The 19,849-nt window shown below is 45.2% G+C and overlaps 2 protein-coding genes across 6 annotated transcripts in view; one reads left to right on the top strand and one right to left on the bottom strand.

The window, feature by feature from the left end:
• Window positions 1–23: 23 nt before the first annotated feature.
• g3bp1 (G3BP stress granule assembly factor 1) lies at window positions 24–5,819 on the top strand. The gene is made up of 12 exons (XM_004073615.3): window positions 24–150; window positions 2,846–2,962; window positions 3,050–3,131; window positions 3,222–3,395; window positions 3,470–3,560; window positions 3,644–3,725; window positions 3,810–4,038; window positions 4,113–4,217; window positions 4,288–4,402; window positions 4,580–4,705; window positions 4,775–4,884; window positions 4,966–5,819. Exons 2-12 carry the CDS (start codon window positions 2,868–2,870, stop codon window positions 5,197–5,199), a joined length of 1,443 nt encoding a protein of 480 aa, XP_004073663.1. The 5' UTR covers window positions 24–150; window positions 2,846–2,867; the 3' UTR covers window positions 5,200–5,819.
• A 5,590-nt stretch (window positions 5,820–11,409) lies between these two features.
• Window positions 11,410–19,849, bottom strand: part of glra1 (glycine receptor alpha 1) — a 125,976-nt gene continuing 117,536 nt past the window's right edge. For all 5 annotated transcript variants that reach the window (XM_020706831.2, XM_023959406.1, XM_023959405.1 and 2 more), the window contains one exon: window positions 11,410–17,871. In XM_020706831.2, the coding sequence (XP_020562490.1) occupies window positions 17,587–17,871 (285 nt within the window). In that variant the 3' untranslated portion in view covers window positions 11,410–17,586. The remainder of the gene's footprint in view (window positions 17,872–19,849) is intronic.

The following is a 19,849-nucleotide window of genomic DNA, read 5'->3' on the forward strand; positions in this document are numbered from 1 at the left end:
TTCTTTATACGGAGGGACGTCAGATTTGGCTGCGGAGGTGAAACCGGTACCCGGGCTCTACAGCACGCCGCGAAGCCGCGCCAGCGCCTCGTCGAAGTCCATAGATTAAAAAATATATTTATACATTTTCCAAAAACTATTGACTCATTGGTAAGTTTTAATGTCAAACCTACTGTTTGAATCCAGGCAGAAAGTGAAACTAGAATGAAAATAGGATTAACGTGGTGGCTCATCCGGGCTCCATCTACATCCTGATGTTAGCTTCCTTTGACATTGTCGCGCGGTCTATAGACGGACGCGCTGAAATCCGATTTAAACGTTTATACTTGCTTTTTAATCGCGATCAGAAGTCCGGAATGGGTTTTTTCCGACATATGTATGAAATTGTTGCTGTTACAAATCACCCACGACGGCTTGGTTTTACTCTGAGCTGCAGGAATTAGCCGCAGCCCTCGTTAGCACACCCCCCCCCCCCTCTGGTTTTTCCAGCTTTCTTTCCTTATTTTTCGTGGGGTAAATTCACCTTTTCCCTAAACAGAGTTAGCTTCGTTTCTACGCGTCTTTGGATGTTAAAAGCGTCATTTTGTGGCCTCGGCGTCGGGATCGGAGCGTGGACGAGCACCGCCCGGGACACGTGCTGGGGCTGCTGAGCGCCCCCCCCCCCCCCCCCCCCCCCCGTCAGAATTCGTCTTTTGGGGTTGGTGGGCCCGTCCAGCTGTCCCGGATTAGATCGGAATGGACCAGGACAGCGCACGACACGTGAATCCCGGTTAAATTTGTCAAGGCCTCGGGGGCGCGTGTCAGCGCGGTCCCGGAAAGAGAGCGCGCGGGTCGGCCGTTTCCGTCGCCGTTCCCGCGGCGTGGTCTTTGTCTGCGGGCCGCGCGTGCAGATCTCCACGCACTTCTGCGGAAGCACGTTAAATGATTGGTCCCGTCTATGTTAGGCCCCTCGCGGATCAGACCCGCGTGACTGCGGGAGCTCCCGGGCCGTTCCGTGTTAAAAATGGCAGATGGCTGTTGGCCGTGAGAACAGATGTCAAAGTGGCTCGTGGCCTTCTGGGCTCAGAGCTTCACCTTTCCCTTCCAGGTCCTCCAAGCCAACAGTTTCCGGTTCTGTCAGCAGAACCTCTGGTGTATTTGAACCCAGATCCGCTTTATGGTGCTGAACTGAAGTGGGAAGAGAAGAATGTGCGTCTGTGGCGGCACGTCTGCTCCCTGAACCGTCCCTCCTGGTTTGTCCGTGAAACCCACTTGACAGAATAGAAGATCAACATCTTCTGATTGGCTGATCCCTCCTGATCCAGGATCATGGCCATGTGCAAAACATCAGGAATATCCTGGAAACCCGGAAGAACCCGTCACTGCCGGGGGGGTCAAACCCTGTAGAATCGTGAAAGCGCTTCCAGGTTCAAGTGGGGATGTATTAAACCCAAAGAACTGTTCAATTAGAGAATCCGGTTTCATCAGGGCAAGATGATCTAATCCACTTGCAGATGAACTCTGGTGTGGTTCACTTCAGTGTAAATGCAAACTGATCGTCCTCTGATTATGGAGAGGCAGGAAGGTTCACTTCTGGCTCAAACCCATTGAAGGAATTCCAGTCGCCTTCTTGTTGTCTTTTTGTGAAACGGACGGCGCCATGTTGGAGGCAGACGTAGAGTTGATCTGAATTGATCGGTGTTTCTATGGCAACCACTCTAAGTGTCAGACTCCAGGCCTCGTTGGCCTGTGTCCCACATGTCTTCCCATCAACTTGAAATTGAAGCTCCTTATTGGCTAAACACACCTGATTTCTGAAAAACCTGCTGGATAACGGCCCTTAAGGCCTGCAGTCTGACTCCAATCAGGAGTGAGCTTGTTGGAAGGCCACGCCCCCACCCATGAAAGCAGGCTTCTTTGGTTTGTGGTTTTGGGATCCCATTTGAAAGATCCTGGTCCATCCTCCATAACATGTAGAAATTCTGGTGACACTTTTCTTTTAGTGAGAAAATAACGACACATTTCTGCTATCTGGTACACATGTATTACATTTATAGGCTTTTTCTACAGAGGAGGATTTCTCTCTTTGGTGTTGAAATTTGCTGATTCAGACTGCGGCTGCTGGTTGCATGATGCTGGAGGATGGTCTCTAACCTCATTCCACATCAGACGGGGGGGGGGGGGGGGGGGGGCATTGTTACTGCACTCGTCCCCTTCCTGGGAAATCATGGCTAATGCTCGCGTAAACAAGAATAAATGCCTCATCTGCAATACTTAAACATTTTTCTTATTTTCTATTCAACGGTTGCCATGGCGTCCAAATACACAATCTGAAACATCTGGGGGGGGGTTTCCCCCTCGTGTTGTGGACCTGGAGCCGTTTCCTGGATCCGAAGTGACTTCAGAACCGTCGCTCACTCAGTCACAGGTTTCGGTTGGTGTGACATTGATCACTCTGGATGAACGTCAGCGATGAAATTCTTTTGTTCTGCTACCTTTGCTAATAAAGGTTTGTTTGAAATTCTCTACTACATTTGAGTGGGAAGCTCGTGTTGCACCTTTTTTCAGAAGTTTCCCCACATTTGGTTGATTAGGGTTTTGTAAGTTGTCGCCAGAGCAACAGAAACATTAGCTAAAGATGAGTCATTTTGCAGCAGTTGTTTAACTTTCCATTTCACGCTCGCTTTGTCCACCCAACGCTTGTTGCCCCCATGCTGCCGTTGGTTCTTGTGGGCGTGGCAGACATCAGCTGTGAACCATGAGATTCTTTTTAGAGGTTCATTGGTCGCTGGGGAGGGCTGTGGGGCTCCCCCCCGCCTGGATAACCACCGCAGCTCAGACGCTCCCTTCTGTTCTTTCTCTGCAGAGAATTCCAGCTGACCAAAGAAATGGTGATGGAGAAGCCAAGTGCCCAGCTGGTCGGGCGAGAGTTTGTCCGACAGTATTACACGCTCCTGAACCAGGCCCCTGACTACCTGCACAGGTGACGCCCCCGCCCGCGGTTTGACCACCAAGGCTTGTAGATGTGTTCGGGTGTCCTGACCGTCTGGCGCTTTCCCTCCGCCTTCAGGTTTTACGGGAAGAACTCGTCGTACGTGCATGGCGGTGTGGACGGCAATGGCAAACCGCTGGAGCCGGTTTATGGACAGTCGGTAAGACCGTTGAGGCATAGATCCCGTCTGTCTTTCATTCGCTTTCCTAAAATGGCTCATAAATGTCGCATTTTGCTCCAACTCCTGCAGGAGATCCACAAGAGGGTGATGGCGCTGAGTTTCCGGGACTGTCACACCAAAATACGGCACGTGGATGCGCACGCCACCCTGAACGAAGGGGTGGTGGTGCAGGTGATGGGGGAGCTCTCCAACAACCTGCAGCCCATGAGGAAGTTCATGCAGACCTTCGTACTGGCACCGGAGGTCGGTGCCACGGCAAAACTCGCGGCAGCATGTGTGTCCGTTCCCCAGCATTCACTCCCTCTGTGCTCCCACAGGGCACGGTCCCCAACAAGTTCTACGTCCACAACGACGTGTTCAGGTACCAGGACGAGGTGTTTGCCGACTCGGACTCCGAGGTTCCTGAAGGTCAGACGGCTTCTCTTATGTAGATCTGAGGATTTCTAATTTCAGTCAGGAAGTCTGAACGTTTCACACCACTGTCCTTACAGAGTCAGAAGATGAGGATCTGGAGAGGGCCCCCTCCCCCGATACCACAGAGGAGCCCGCCCCTTTCTACGACCCCACGGCCTGGTGCGTCGAAGCTTCGGGGTTTCCACCTGAAGTGGAACTCTAAGTCGGGTTTTCAAAGTGAGCGTTTCCCTTTCCTCTTGGCAGTTCTGAGCCCACCGCCCCCGGTGACGATGAGGAGGTGGGGGCCAGTCCAGAGCCGGAGGTGGAGAAGGACCTGGAGGCTCCTGAGGCGGAGACGGCCCACGACAGCCGGACAGAAACGCACTCTGACGACGAGCAGACGGAGAAGAGGCCGTCCACCCCCGCAGCGCCCACCACAGAACCGGTTTCGGCGCCGGCCGAGCCCGCTCCGAGCGCCCCGGAAGAAAACAGAGTACGTCTAAGAAAGCTGAACAGACGGAACGCGACCAGACCGCCACTCTAACGCCTTTCTCTGCTCGCCCACAGCCGTTCTCCTGGGCGTCTGTTACCAGTAAGAACCTCCCTCCCAGCGGCGCCATCGCCGTGTCCGGAATCAGCCCACATGTTGTCAAAGTGGCCCCCGCGGCTCCGGTAAGTCTGAGGTACTCCAGCAAAGTCCTGACGTAGAAAATGAAAACTAGATTCAGACCTCTGTTTGTAGGTGAGAACAGAAGTGAAGCCAGAGTCTCAGACGACGCAGAGACCACAGAGGGAGCAGAGGCCGCGAGAGCAGAGGCCCGGGGGCCCTCCCCCCACACACAGGGGGCCGCGACCAGGTACACGACCAGGCGTTCTGATTGGCTCACGATTAAACCCAGAGTGATCTGGATCAGAAGTGTCTGTTTGGAGTTATTCAGGTTCTCGTTGATCTGAGTTCTTCAAAAGTTCCTGTTTGTCAGAGACGGCACTCTAAAACCGATGGCGTTTTAGATTTGGTGGTTTCTCTGTTTCAGCTCGAGAAGGCGAACAGGGCGAGCCGGAGGGTCGCAGGATCGTCCGCTATCCTGACGCGCACCAGCTCTTCGTTGGAAACGTTCCCCATGACGTGGACAAAAACGAACTGAAGGAGTTCTTTGAGCGTGAGTAGGCGGAGCCTCTTCCACGTGAAAGCTGAAACCCCGTTTGACTGACGGATTCTGCTCCTGCAGAGTACGGGGCGGTTCTGGAGCTGAGGATCAACAGCGGAGGGAAGCTACCCAATTTTGGCTTCGTGGTGTTTGATGACTCTGAACCGGTTCAGAAGATCCTCAACAACAAGGTGAGTCCGAGTCCATCCGGCCCGGCGGTCGGGTTGTATCCAAACCAGAAGAACCGGTTCTGAGAAGTTCTGTTCTTTCAGCCCATCAAGTTCCGAGGAGACATCCGCCTGAACGTGGAGGAAAAGAAGACTCGCTCCGCCAGGGAGGGCGACCGGCGGGACTCCAGGCCCCGGGGCCCAGGCGGTCCCAGAGAGCGAGTTGGGGGCGGACCCAGAGGACCGCCCACTCGTGGGGGAATGTCCCAGAAGCCCAGCTTTGGCTCTGGGCGGGGGGCGGGCCCCAGCGAGAGCCGCTTCTCGGCTCCCCGTCAGTGAGCTTCAGTTTTCCGGCTGCAGACCTAACAGAAGCTGCAGCCGCATTTTTAACCATCCACTCACTCTGGCTCCCGCTGAACCCCCCCCGGCCCCCCGTGACATTTCTGGAAGGAGTGTTCAAAGGCTGCAGGAGTTGTTTGGGGGGTCTGCAGTGACCCCACCCCCTCCCATCCTATTGGTTCCTGCACTCAGACGGCGGTGCGTTCAGGAACCGGTTCTTTTCTCTTCAGTTTGACTTTACTTTTGGCGTTGAACTTGAATCTCACAAATGAAAAACCAACAAAAAGGCGTAAATATTACTTGAATTGGGGATGTAGAGACCCAGAGGCTTATTTTATTTTCCGAGTTCTCTCCCTGTTTCTTAAAGGAACGTGTACTTTTACTGCTTTGGGCAATCCTGTGTATTGCTGCCACCGTTGTTTCGAGCGATGGCCCCGCCCATCGTTTTTATCAGGTCACGAGCTGAACTGTAGTTTTCTTTGATGTCGATGTTGTAATCTACACAAACGTGTCTGAATGGATCAAACCTGTTCGCCTTTTTTTTACCAATGCACTTCATTTGTCATCATGTTTAAGCTCATGCCGACGAGAGAACTAAATTAAACCATTTACTGTTTTCACACCGACTGCTTCCTGTTTGGGGGACTGGGGTTCCGCGGGGTGGGGGTGGGGGCACCCTGGGGTTCTGGACCGTCAGTAGGGCTTTTATTCTGGTCTGAAGGTCCAGATGAATCTTTCTTACGGCACCGTTGAGCCTGAATTTGACCCCATCACCAACATTTACACCCACAAAAAGGAACTTTGTGGCCAAAAAAGATCCACTGACAAAACAAAGAATGGGGCGGGGACATCTGGAAAGAGTTCTGAAATGATGGGATTGCTCTAAGAAAATTTTAATCAGACAAAAAAATCAGTGATGAAAGTCTTCCGGGAATTCCCGGAAATCCGGGTTTTTGAGCAAACCGAACGTACTTTCCGGCAAATAAAGACCTGATCTCTACGGACAAATCGCTTTCCGGATTAAAAAATGGTCTGAAATCAGCTTGAATTTAGACGAAGGATTAATATTGCATTTCCAAAAATCTTCAAATACTGAAGAGCAGCAGAAAAAAAACGCAGATTCAAAAAGATATTTGATGTAGAAAATACTCTGGGTGGGGCTACACTATCCCAGCTCCACCCCTTTCTGATCATCCACCAGTCAAACAGATCCATGAACATCTTTGTTTTCCTGGTCTGAGCTGGAATCTGGATCAGACGATCAGAGCTGGAACTTTAAAATATTCATGGAATGAGGGCGGAGTCATGAGGGAGGGTGGGTTCACAACCACAAACATCTAAGAAACCATTAAAGAACAATTCTCTCCATGGCTTTCTGTTGTCCATGTTACACACCTTTTCACCACACAGCAACGTGACTGTCTCCCACTAGCCCTTGTGCTATCTTAGATGACCCCCCCTCCCATTGACATGTTCTCCCTACCATGACAAAGGTGGATAAAGGTGGAAAGATTTCATGTAATCCATGGACACCAGTGAAGATCACAAATCATTGAAGAAAAAAGGTTCAGAGCACTGTCTAGTGGGTCTAGATGACCCAACTCCCAATGTTAAAGTGCCTAGGATAACACAAGGGTTATAGAGAGACATAGTCACGTTGCTGTGTCGTGGACAGGTGTGTAATATGGACAACGGAACGCCAAGGAGAGAATTGTTCCAGGACGTTAGAAACACAATTATAGACAAACATGGTAAAGGTAAAGGCTATAAAACCATCTCTAAGCAGCTTGAAGTTCCTGTGACTACAGTGGCACATATTCAGAAGTTTAAGACCCACGGGACAGTAGCCAACCTCCCTAGACGAAGAGGAAGAGGAACATTGATGACAAATTGAGGAGACGGATAGTTGGAACTGTATCCAAAGAGCCCAGAACAACCTCCAAAGACATTAAAGGTGAACTCCTAGATCAAGGTACATCAGTGTCAGATCACACCATTCGTGGTTGTTTGAGCCAGAGTGGACTTCATGGGAGACGACCAAGGAGGACACCACTGTTGAAAGGAAATCAGAAAAAAGCCAGACTGGAATTTACAAAAATGCATGTTGACAAGCCACAAAGCTTCTGGGAAAACGATGAGACCAAACTGGAGCTTTTTGGTAAGAAACATCAGCTCTATGTTGGTAGACTCAAAAATGAAGCATCCAACCAAAAGAACACTGTCCCTACTGTGAAACATGGAGGAGGCTCAGTTCTGTTTTGGGGCTGCTTTGCTGCATCTGCCACAGGGTGTCTTGAAGTTGTGAAGGTCAAATGAAATCTCTAGATTATCAAGGCATTCTGAGTAGAAATGTGCTGCCTAGTGTCAGAAAGCTTAGTCTCAGTCTCAGGTCATGGGTCTTCCAACAGGACAATGATCCAAAACACACAGCCAGAAACCCCCAAGAATGGCTCAGAGAAAAGCGTTGGACTATTCTGAAGTGGATTCTATGAGCCCAGATCTGAATCCCACTGAACATCTATGGAAGGAGCTGAAACATGACATTTGGAGAAGACACCCGTCAAACCTGAGACAACTGGAGCAGTTTGCTCATGAGGAGGGGGCCAGAATACCTGTGGACAGGTGCAGAAGGCTCATTGACAAATACAGAAACTGTTTCATTGCAGTGATTGCCTCAAAAGGTTGTGCTACTAAATATTAAGTTATGGGTACCATCATTTCTGTCCAGCCCTATTTCATTAGTTTGTTTTTTTAAATAATTCTGTTAATCAACAACTCAAAAGTAATGGCTGATTTTGATTATTTAATTTTCAATACATTTTAATTTATTGTTACTTTTGAACGTTTCAAGTCATTTCAGTGAACATTGTGGACTTTCTTTCTTTAACTGAGGGGTACCAACTATTTTGTCCACCACTGTATTTACAATTTATAAAACTTAAATGAATTGATTCTATTGGTAACATGTAATTGAGTTAAATTTATTCAACCTAATTTCTTGTGTTTATACAACTCAAATTTACAGATTTATCTAACTAAATGTCATATTACTCCAATTCAATTGAATGTTTTTCCATATTAATTTATTCTTCTTCTTGAACTCTCATGTGTCTAAATTAGAGGCTGCAGATTTTCTCATTTTTATAAAATTAAAATAAATGATACAGTGTGGATTTACAAGATATACCATGTATTTAATTATCACGACTCTGACTGTAACTTCAGTTCTTATACCATACAGTTGCACTAGTGCTCCTAAATGACCTCATCCTCCTCTCCCTCCCTCTCACTCATGGTGCAGAAAGAATTAAACACAACAGGAAAAATAACTCGGCAAAACACAGTAAAACAACTAAACACATTTGGTCAAAAAGCCACACTTAAACCCAAATCCATCCAGACAGGCAAAGGGAATGGTATCCCACAATTCCCTGCGGTGCCGATCTAACAGCAGCACCAAAGTTACACCTACTTCATTGAATTAATTTGAATGAAAGTAAAATAAATGTCTGATAACTACGTGTTATTTTTAAGCTGACTTAACTAAAAAGAATTGATTTATCTTAACTGAAGCAAATAATTAAGTTAGATCAAAGTAAGAAATTTATCTTTCCAACATCCATATGTGGTCTTATCACCCTCTCATGGTGGAAAAAGTATTATCTGAGCTTCTTCATCCACTAAATCATCTTCAAATGGACACGCCATGCTGCTTCACCTCTCTGAAAACAAACTAACCTTCAACTGAACCTGCTCCAGACCAGGTTATGTTCAAAGCATGAGTTGCTATGGCAACTTGACCTACCCTGAAACATACCTCCATTTTTGGAACCGAAAGCTGAGGTTATCAACTTCCTTATCCTCAAAGTTACCGTGGTAACTAGCATAACCTGCTTTCTGGAATACCCCCCTGATTCCCGCTTCTGTTCAACAACAACAGCTGATGAGATCTGGAAGAATGTGCAGAATGTTCTGCACGCCTCCATGAACCCGAGGGCAGAACAAACTGCTGTGGTTCCTGCAGAATCTCTTTGAACGTTCCCCGTCACATCTGCTGCCGTTCAGGCGGACCGGGCTTTCCACACCCGGGCCTCCAGTGGTGTTACGTCTGAATCCCTCATGAACCATTTTAGGATGCAGAAACCAGCTTTGCATTGCAGGATGCATGGAAAATTCCTGCAGCCACAACAAATGCCTCTAAATAAATGGAATAAACAAAACAGGAAACAAATCTCATTATGCAACTACAGGCGGCAAAAAGCATTAAAAACAACCACAAAAATGTGGAATATTATTTTTTATATTGATCATTTCACTAATCAAAAGTGGTTAGGGTTAGAGGTCCTCCCCCTGTCATGTAGATTATGGTCTTCAGTTCCATCCAGAAGTCTTTTCTATTCCATCATCAGTGCTGAGCGTCTGTCCGTTGTGTTTCTGTAGGTTTGAATTCGCTTTAGAGCCAAAAATGTCCACTGGACAGACGCAGTGGACACAGGGACGGTCTGAAGCGCATGTGACTTCCTGAAACTTCTGTCCAATCAGAAGGTCTAAATACTATGACGCTGCCTAAGCTGCTAGACGGCCCTGCTGACACCAACTCAGAATCTGATTGGTTGAAAGAAATGAACGAACAACATTGTTTTAGCTTTAGAAGGCCTGCAGAACGGATAGTGAAGGCCTCTTTAGCTCTGCCTGGCGACAAAGGACAGCTGAAATGTGATTGGTTAAATGCTCCAATATGAAAATATGTCTGTCTGGAAGCAGCAGAACCATCCTAAACACAATAAGAGGGAATGGACAGACCATTTGGAAGGATTTAATGATTATGCATGGACAAAATATAATAATATGCTTTAAGGTGGCTAAAACCACACAGGAGAACTAAAATGAGGACAAACAGATGAGCTGACCATAAAGACCTGAGAAGCAGAGACTTAAATAGACTGAGGGTGATTAACAGGAATGAAGGCAGCTGTTGATGATCAACCAGGTGTGGCTGATGGGAGGACAACCGAAAACAGGATCAAACCACAATCATCACAATAACGTAAACGTTTGGAAATCATTTCAATAAAAATACTTTTCCTTCTGTTAAACGATAACTGGATTCTAATCCTCCCAGAGAGCCAAAAACCTGCAGAACCTGACGAAACCTCCTGGTTTTCTTTGTCAATCCAGCTGCAGGTGAAACCCGGTTCTGAAGCTGCTCTGCTGAACAAACTCACCGCACTGGCTTTCATTTCTTGCTCGAGTGGATGCTGGAGTTTCCTGAGGGTCTGCAGGCGGGGCGACTCCACGATTCGCATTGATTTTAAGCAGGTGAATCTGTTCCAGGTTCTGCTCACAGAGCGCTGAAACAGCCAAAAGAACCTTCCTGCAGGTTCAATGAAAAACATTCAAGTGATCTTATCTTTAATTCTGTGCGCCGCCGACTGCTCTTCGCCTCCTTTTGTTCTTCGTGTTGGAGCAAAAGATCAGAAAACTGTCAAACATGAAAGGAAATACTAAAAAACGTTGTATTAACTATGATGTTCCATCAAATACAAAAGCTGTTAGGCATTAAATGTTGGAAAAAAGTATCTGCTGTTGAAAGGCCTCAGGCCTGAGGGTTTGAACCTTAGCCTGCTGTTGTTTTTTGCAGGCGTCCCTGCTGCTGTTTACCTGGATCAGGTGTGTTTTGGCTGCAGCTGGAGGAGCAGTATGGGTCAGAGAATAAGCAGAGCACCTGACCTTGAGGCCTGAAGTTTGACGCTTCTGACAGAGACAAACGGCGTGAAGTCAGAAGGGAGGTGAAATGGACGTTTTAGAGGTGAAGAGGGTGTGTGTGTGTGTGTGTGTGTTTGTTTTTGTGAGTTATGAGGCTCAACTTTTTACAGGCACTTCAGGGGACCCTCCTTTCCTCGAAACCTTTCAGCTCAGTTTTTTTCTTTTAGGTCCACTTGAACTAGGAGAAAACAGAGTTTTATTTAAAACAACATAAGGAAATATAATACAGGAAAAATATATATATATTATTTTTTTGCTTTGCTAAAGTTGTGACAATGACTTTTATTTTGGCAAAAAAAACTACACAGAATACACACTTAAGAGCAAACATCATGAAGTTGTTAAAGTCGTTATTAAAATGTCCACTATACCTGCAGAGATCGCCCCCTATTGGCCATTTCCCATACTGTTTTGGTGCCCTTGTAAAAAACAGACAACCCTCAGTTTTCATTTATTTGCTATTTTTAATACTTTTTCATGAATGGTTACACAGATCCTTGAGTTGAATAACAGAAAACAGAAGCTCCAACTTCAACAACCTTGACAATGTTCAAAAACAGGTTGAGTTTTTTTTTTTTTTGAGAAAACTTTTAATCGTTTATAGAATTAGTAGTATGACATATTTCAATAAATATTTAGATATATACAGATACAGCAGAAACGGTACATTCTTATTTTTCTCTTCAAATTGCTTCACATTTTTGTACAAGCCAAAATATCTGCCTTTTTACTTATGCTCATGCAAAATATCACTTCTCAGATTAATGAAAAATAAAAAGGATTTGCTGATTCTTTTTTTTTCATCCTGCTTTGATGTGCACACTCAGATTATAAGCATCATAAGTAGCATTTTTCAATTTTGCAAATTAAACAGGTGCACTTTGTGCCAATACACAACAGAAGCAAGTAAAGCTAAATTAAGGCCATTCCAACTTGTGCAAATAAAATTCAATCAATAAATAATATTTCCTTTAGTTCACAGCAGTTCAGGGGTCACTGTATTTTTTTTCCTTCGTCCCTTGTGGTATAGGCTTGTACAGTTATTACAATAAAATATAAGTGAAGTGTACAAACTCCACTTAAAACCAGTGGAACCAATCACCAAGAAATCAAGCCATGCTTTTTTTTTTAAACCCAGTTCAGAACTTTCACAAACTCCTCCCTTATGTTTCAAACTAGCCACATCACATCAAAGTGTGATGAAATATTAACCCGGTTTCATAATGTGAAGTCCTCCCGAACCCAAACAACATCCTCAAGGATGAATGGAATGAGGTCAATGACACAGCGAGACTACGGTTCACAGGAGATCCACAGCAGGGAAAAGGCTCATGAAAGATGGCGGTTGAAGAGATGCATGATATGCTTGTAGGTCCTTGTCTGTAGTTGCATATTCAACCCCATATGGCACGAGAGAACGGACGTCGGCTTATGGAAGTGCTTCCAGTTGCAGCGTTTATGGCACACAAAGAAGAAAACGGTCATCTCCACAGAAAACTTTGTTCAGGTTTTGTTTTTTAACAGAAAACAGAATCAATTCTTTTATTTTTTTTTGTTTTTTTTTAACAAACAATCAGTAGTTCCTATTTTGAATTCAACATAGAAAAGTATTTTTTTCAAGGTTTGCAATCCCTCGTTAATTTTTGAGAAAGGGCTTCAGCTGCTACACTCTTTGGCTCCAGTAAGCTGCCTGTAGATTTAAAAAAATTTGTGTTTAGAGTTCTGTAAACATCCATCTATAGCAACCAATCTCAGAATTTATCATCCAGATTTTTCTACATCGAGCTGTACAAGTAATTTAGAAAAAAGAAAATATTTTGGGACTTTTTTGGGACCAATGTTAACATTTAACCCTTTAATACCAGAGCTGATACCGGCGATAAGACACAATCTTTGAGTGACTGTAACTCTTCAACCGTTTACGCAATTAACGTTATTCCAACAGATTCCGGTGTGGAAGAAAAGCATCTTAGCAACACTTTACAGTACTTGACTACTTTATGCTAGTAAAGTGTTGCATATAATTTCAAAGCTGCTACTCTCACATCTAATTCTGCTGGAATTCCTTCACTTGCGTAAACGGTCAACGAGTCACAATGATTCAAAAAACGTCAACGTTGGAGCTAAAGCTCCGGCGCTTTAAGCAGAAAGTGTTGATGTCTAAAACTAGCTTGATGGTTGCTCAGTCTGAGATGTTTTCTTTAATAGCATTTCAGCTAAATGACGATCAGCAATGCCCGCCTTCATGAAAACAAACAGAGGGACTAATGTGGTCCAACAGAACCCTTCAAAGACGGTGTTTTCATCGCCAACAGCCGCTCTGCCTATATGCTACACACATGCTATTTATGTATTTGAACATTTTAAGCTTCTTTTTGAAAATGTTTGATTCTTTGGTCCATAAATAACTACTGTCAGACTTTAACACATTAAAGGAAATCATGTGTGCTACTGTTTGATCAGCTGGTTTTGGACCGTTTTTGTCTTTGGTAGGCGGGCTTTACCTACAAAAATAAATGAGCCAGGGCCTATTTGGGGATGTAAATAGTTTCTTCAATGATCTGATATCAAACTAGTGCAGTTTACTGTAAGTCAAACTGAATCCTATGTGAAACTTTCCGCTGGAATTCCTTCGGTTTGGATTTTCCACTCAGGAGGTAAAACTAGACCTGAGATGCAAGTTGAGAAAGTTCATTTTAGCATCAGCCAAAGTTATAATTATAAAACTCTAAGTTTGTTTTCAAACAATATTCAATGGTTTTATAAGTTTGAAGATGAAACACAAATTCCTTTTTTCAGATGTTTTGGGTTCAGTAAGCTCTATTTTAGAGGGTATTTTCTTGAAAAAAACAACAGTTTTTTTTTAAATTTTATCCCAAACATCAATAATAAGTCACATATTTTTTGGAGGTATCTAATTAAATAGATTCATAATTAGCTATTCACCCTTTTTGTTTTAAATAAAGAATTAACAAATCTCCAATGAAGAGAAGCATCTGGATGAGTTTGATCAATCTGAGGTTGTGGATTTTCTGGCACTTTGACTCCCCAATAATCTCATGCTGGAGTATTCAGACTGGGGTGTGTTCGGCTTAGCCCTTCGGATCATCTTTACTCACCCCCAAAGCAAACAAAGTGATTCATCGTAGAAATGAAAAAATCTAATTCCGATAAACTGTTTACTTGTAGAAACAAAGAGGTTTTAGTAATGCGGTCACACAAAAACAAAACGTCTCAAAGTAGCAGAACTCCAACTTCCCTCTGGATTTATATTTGGCACAAAATCAACACAGATAAATTGTATAAATTAGCAGAGCTTTACGTTTGATGATCTGATAAATCCTTTTCCTTAAATGAGAATAATAAAATAATAATTTTATGAATCAAAAAGTCAAAATGCAACAGAGAAGTTAGCTGGTCCTGCAGGCTGTCACAGATGTTGTGAACCACATCAGTGGTCCACAATGTGTTCATTAAAATAAAAATACATCGACAAACACAACGGGATTCTGAACAACAGTGGAATCAAATACAACAGAAGAGCAAGAAAAAGCCTTTCTGCTAATGTTTTGAGACATTTACCGTGCGAAAACTTGCAGCTTTATCTTTTTTTAACCAGCAATATAATCTAGAATAAGCAATAACTTCTCTTCATTCATGAGATCACCAATGTGGACGTCTTTTCCAAACTCAAAGCACAATATTTCCAGGAGGGGTTGTAGCAGCTAGCACCTTTCTGCTTGGAAATGACTGAACTTGAATGTTTGATAGTTTGAAATGTTTGCAAACACAAAGTGCTGGAATCCCAATCTGGATACGGCTGCGTTCACACCCAACGTGATTCTCACGCCTCTGTTTAGACAGCAGTCACATTCTCCACCCACTGAACGCATCATGAATACCAAAGCCGAGTCCCTGATTGGTTGACGCAACTCGTTCTGGATGTTTAAACTCTGGAAACATGGCAGAACATCCTAGAATTCCGCCTCGCCTGACGGTCAAAATGTGGTGCAGGACCTCTGATCGCTGCGCAGATGGCGTTAGGTGTGAACGTAGCTTAAAATTCCTTATTAGATAACAGGAGATGCTAGCATTTAGCATTCTAGTGAGTTAATCCCACAGAATTGACTTTATCTTAGAATAAGTGTGAAGGTGCTGGGAAACATCTCCCGAGTCTCTCAGTAGTAAATCCTGGAGGTTATTTTGTTTCTGCTTTAGTTTTTTCTGTAAATCCAAATTTGAAACTTAATATTCCAGAAAAAAAGCATTTTAAGGCTGAGGCCAAATTTGGCGGATTTTTCTGTTTAAAACAGACTTTATGGTCAGCAAACACATATTTGTGGTGCAAACTACTTTTTTAAGTTAATCTCATCAGAGTAGAGCTCTAGAAAATTACATTTTCTTTGCTTTTACATTTTTTTTTAAAATTTGGAAATATTTTTGATGAGTGCATGTGAAAGAAAAGTGCATGAGCAGTTTGATTTCAAACTGGAATCGGATCAATGCTAATAATGCAAGTCGTTACGAAAAGAATGCATTTGAGTTTAGTCCTAAATGTCATTTAGGTTCGTCTCACAGCACAGAATGAGACTCAGGTGCAAAGATGCAGGTGAAGGTCAAATCCCACCAATAACATCCCATTACATAATATTGATCTGTCAATTGAAAATGAAGAGAAACGTCTGAACTTTGAGTTCACGCGTGTTGTAGCTCTGTTTTAGCCTTTTTCTGCTCTGAGCAGATTCTATCTTTAAATCTTCATGCAGTCTTCTGCTGAGGTCTTCCGCTGACGGCAAACATCACAACAACTGTGAAAAACGTTCAGGAACTTTCTCGGAGATGCTAGCAGCTGCCTGAAATGGAAGAGCTACGAAGACGAACCCAAAACCACGATTGCATATTCGGGTCATTGCATAGAAGCCTGGTGCAAAGCAGATCCGCATTCAAAGGTACCAGCCGGCCCGACCCACAGAACCCCCCCAAAAAGAACCCAAATTCTTCTGTTCTTCTGCGTGGGCCACGGTGAAGCTTCATGAGGCTTTGTGAAGGACATGAACACACAACAGCATTATAATCTGGAGTTTAGGTAGGAAGTGGGCGGGGCTAAACTTCTCACATTTAGGTGGGATCAAAGCAAGGAAGCACTACGAAGGTGTAAACATGTCAATGTTTCCAAAAACAAGAGAAACTGCTTTTTTTTTCTTCTTAAACTTCATCCAGTGCTGCGAAGAAGCCTTAGCCCCTCATTCTAAACTCAACCTAAAGAAAACCTGAGTACATTTACTTCTGTAGGTGTCCATCTCTGCCAGCTGATTGTACAGAATGCCCCCCCTCCACCGTAAAAAAAAGAATCATTTTGAACCTCAGCAGAAACAGATCCACACAGCAAAATCCAGAACAACGTTATGACAGCAAAACAAGGAGGAGACTTCTGGACCAACATGGATCCATGGAGACAGGCAACATCTGGAGGTTAAACCTCTTCTGATCAGACACACCGTCTGGAAAAAAGAAAACATCTGGATTCAAAGCTACACTTTCAGAGTCAGACATGGAGGTGGGAGTGTGATGCTGTGGGTCTGTTGGAAGGAAGGTCCAGGCAGGTTTGGGCAGCTCTTTTCCCCCCGAAGCAAACGTTTGTACTCAGGTTTTCTGGGAACTGCGTGCAGAAGAACGAAACACCAGAAGAGGAGCAAACCCGTTTTCACAGCTCTGAACAGGACGAACGTCCGCTCTAGAAAAAAAACAAAAACAAGAGAACAAATCCGCTTTTGACATCGAGGCGTTCCTCCAGAGAAGGGTTATGGGGGCGCCGCACCGCCGCATGTTCGTTTGGCACAAACAAAGAGGTACAAAAGCAGAATCCAAACCCAACGGTTGATGCGATACGAAAGTACGTAAGGACTGCTGATCGCAGGTTTCCGTCAGTCCAGAGGTTTTTTCTTTTTTCTGTCCTTCCGGTTCTGTCTGCGGCGGAACCTGGACCGACTGCAGTTTCTGTGGCGTTGGCAGCGGGAGGGCAGTAAAGCTCTGGCGAGTGCTTGCAATACACGTTTGAAGCAAATCTATATATAGGGAAGGCGGGATCCTTGCATACCTTTGTTATAGAAGCACTTATCCGCCTTTCTTCCTGTCTGTTCGCTCAGATGCCATCCGGTAGACACAGAGTTCCTGTTCTTTTAAATTATAATAGATATGAGTATGATACACAGCCTCTTGCACCCCCCACCCCCACCCGTTCCCATTGTTTCCATATAGAATTATATATATATATATCTGTCTTCACACAAAAACTCCAATTAAATACAAGATCCTCTCAGCTTCCTCCTCTCTGCTGCAGTTCCTTCACTCCCAAACAGTTTTTGGGGTTTTTTCTTCTTTTCTTTAATATATTGCCACATTCATATTTCATGCATTTTACTGCATTGCTATTGCACCGGTCCGCATTATTCAGAGGGCGTGAAGAGGAGACGGGGGGCGGGGGATTCAGGGGGGAGACGCCTCTGATGACCGCTCTCGGTTCAGAGGGATGCAAAATGCAACCGAACCAGGAAGAGGCTGAAAAAAGGGGGAAAGTGGGAAAAAAAGAGCAAAGTTGTCTGACTTCAGTCACCTCCTCGGCTACTGCTTATGGACGTCCTCGCTGCGGATGATCTTGTACGTGATCCAGTAGAAAATGTTAAAAATGAGGAAGACGAGCGGGAAGGCCACGCGGGACACCGTGTCGATGCGCTTGGCCCGACCGATGAACAGCTTCTTCATCTCCTCGATGCTCTTCTCGGGCGCCGCAGAGGTGGGGGCGTTGTTGTTGTTGCCCTTGATGGCCATGCCGTCCTTGGCCTGCAGGCAGGCGGGGCCCATGCCGTACCCGGGGAAGCCAAAGCGCCCGTCGCCCGTCTCGTCCTCCTGCAACACAAGAACACACGATTCAGGTTCTACACCGCTTCAGAACCTGAAAGGAGAACAGATAACATCTCTTATTGATCCAAGGAAGTGATCAGAAAACCTCCAGAGACCAAACTGTTGGATTCTGTTATTAAACGCAGACTTCAAACCGCCCAATCTGCCAGCACTGATCTTGGATCAGAGCTCGAAGTCAAAACATCACATTCTATCGTATTTCCTGCTCTGCTGTAAAATAATTAAAAAACAAACAATGGATTAAATTGATCTGCTTTTCCAGACGGTCAAAGTTCTTCCAATGTGTCCATCATTCATTCATACTTGGTGATGACAAAGACGTGGCTGCCAGTTCGCACCTGCAGCCCCTCTGACCCTCACCTGGACATTCATGCACCAGGGGGCCACACTGGAGGCAGGGAGGGGGGAGTGTCTAGCCCAAGGACACAACGACAGTTGACTGGGGGGAGCGGGGATCAAACTGCCGACCCTTCGATCATTGGACGACCTGCTCAACCTCCTGAGCCACTGCCGCCCGTTAACCGTGCAATGGGGCAACCTGGCATCTCTAAAGCGCTGCTGGCTCCATGAGCAGCACTACAGGAAACACGGCTGCCTTACTGAGCTCGGATCCACAGCTCCACCCGGGCCTCAATAAACACTCCCGTGGGCCGGAGTGGTCTTCTGCCGGGGACGTGACGTGCCGCGGGGCAGAAAGCGGCTTTCTGATGACAGACAGGATTAGCGTTCAGTGTATTTAAACACGTGTGTGCAGTGACGTGTGTTTCAGAGGATGTTCGATTGGCTGTTCTGCATGTCAATCAAGTCCCGTCCTTCTCGGTGAGGATTTTGATTTGCTGACAGATTGTCTAGAAATATACTTTTAGTTTTTCTGGTCATTTATCTTTGCTGGCCTGCGATTGACCCTCACGACCTTGAAGATCGACCGGTGGATCACGATCGACGTAACGAGCATTCCTGATGGTCTGAAGCAGTAGAAATGAAGGTTTTGTAGTTTCTCTGTTTTTCTTCTGCTTTCAGTCCCTCCAGGTTTGGATTAATAATCTGACACAGATTTAGTTTCAGTTCATTGAAGCTCTGGGTGGAACTCAGATGTTTTCCTGCTCAGACCACACATTTCAGTAATTTAGCTTCTGGTTTCGTTTATTTCTGAAAACATTTTCCGTCCTCGTGTTTTTGCTTCTCCGGTCCCTTTTCTCCTCACTCAATGGACTCTTCAAAGAAAGAACCTCTGAAGCTCCGCCTAATCACATAAATGCCACTTCATAACGCGCCGAGCCACAGCGTCCACCGCTGAGCTCTTTCTAATGATTTTTCTACCAGTATTTAACAGAGCTTCTTCTTTCTGCTCCATCAAACACGCAGCTGTCCGCGCTGAAGGTGGATGTCAGCAGAGTTCCTCCCACTGAAGGATGGGGACGCATCCGGAGGTCATGGGGGTCACCGCGGGGAGTCGGTCCTCAGATGGAGATGCTTTTATCCTCTGAGGAACGTCTGCTCTCACAGGTTAACAGCACTAATTCAACATCTTTTTCAGCCTTTCGTTGGTTCAAGACTGAAGGAATATTTTGGACAAAAAGCTGGAAGAGTTCTGGGAATCCTCAGACGGACCTTCTGCTGGATCTCTCATAGAAATGGAAAAGAACGAAGATGATCCTCCTGACCTTTGCTCCCTCCTGCTTTATACAACCAACTGGACATATTTGGCTTAGATTAGATATCCTTTTGATAATTCCGGTGAAATGTTTAACTTTTCAGAGCCGGATGCTTTAGCTGCAGTGTCGACGTTCTTTTGACTGCCGTAGCTCTTCAACCGTTTCCATAACTCAGGTCGAGGCGTCAGAAGACGCTGGAATTACGATGATAAACGGCCACAAAGTCACGCTAAACATCTTTGGTGTTAGAGGGTTCAAATCCTGATAAAAGCTCAGACCGGATTTATTGTTTGCAGCCGGAATGTCAC

This window comes from Oryzias latipes, chromosome 10 (assembly GCF_002234675.1).
Source record: "Oryzias latipes chromosome 10, ASM223467v1".
Classification (NCBI taxonomy): Eukaryota; Metazoa; Chordata; class Actinopteri; order Beloniformes; family Adrianichthyidae; genus Oryzias; species Oryzias latipes.

Excerpts from the sequence above, each read along its gene's own strand:
- g3bp1 (XM_004073615.3), top strand. The coding sequence starts at position 2,868 with ATGGTGATGGAGAAGCCAAGTGCCCAGCTGGTCGGGCGAGAGTTTGTC. Across the intron at positions 3,132-3,221 it reads AGCCGGTTTATGGACAGTCG|GAGATCCACAAGAGGGTGAT; the intron begins GTAAGACCGTTG and ends CAACTCCTGCAG. Across the intron at positions 3,561-3,643 it reads GGACTCCGAGGTTCCTGAAG|AGTCAGAAGATGAGGATCTG; the intron begins GTCAGACGGCTT and ends CTGTCCTTACAG.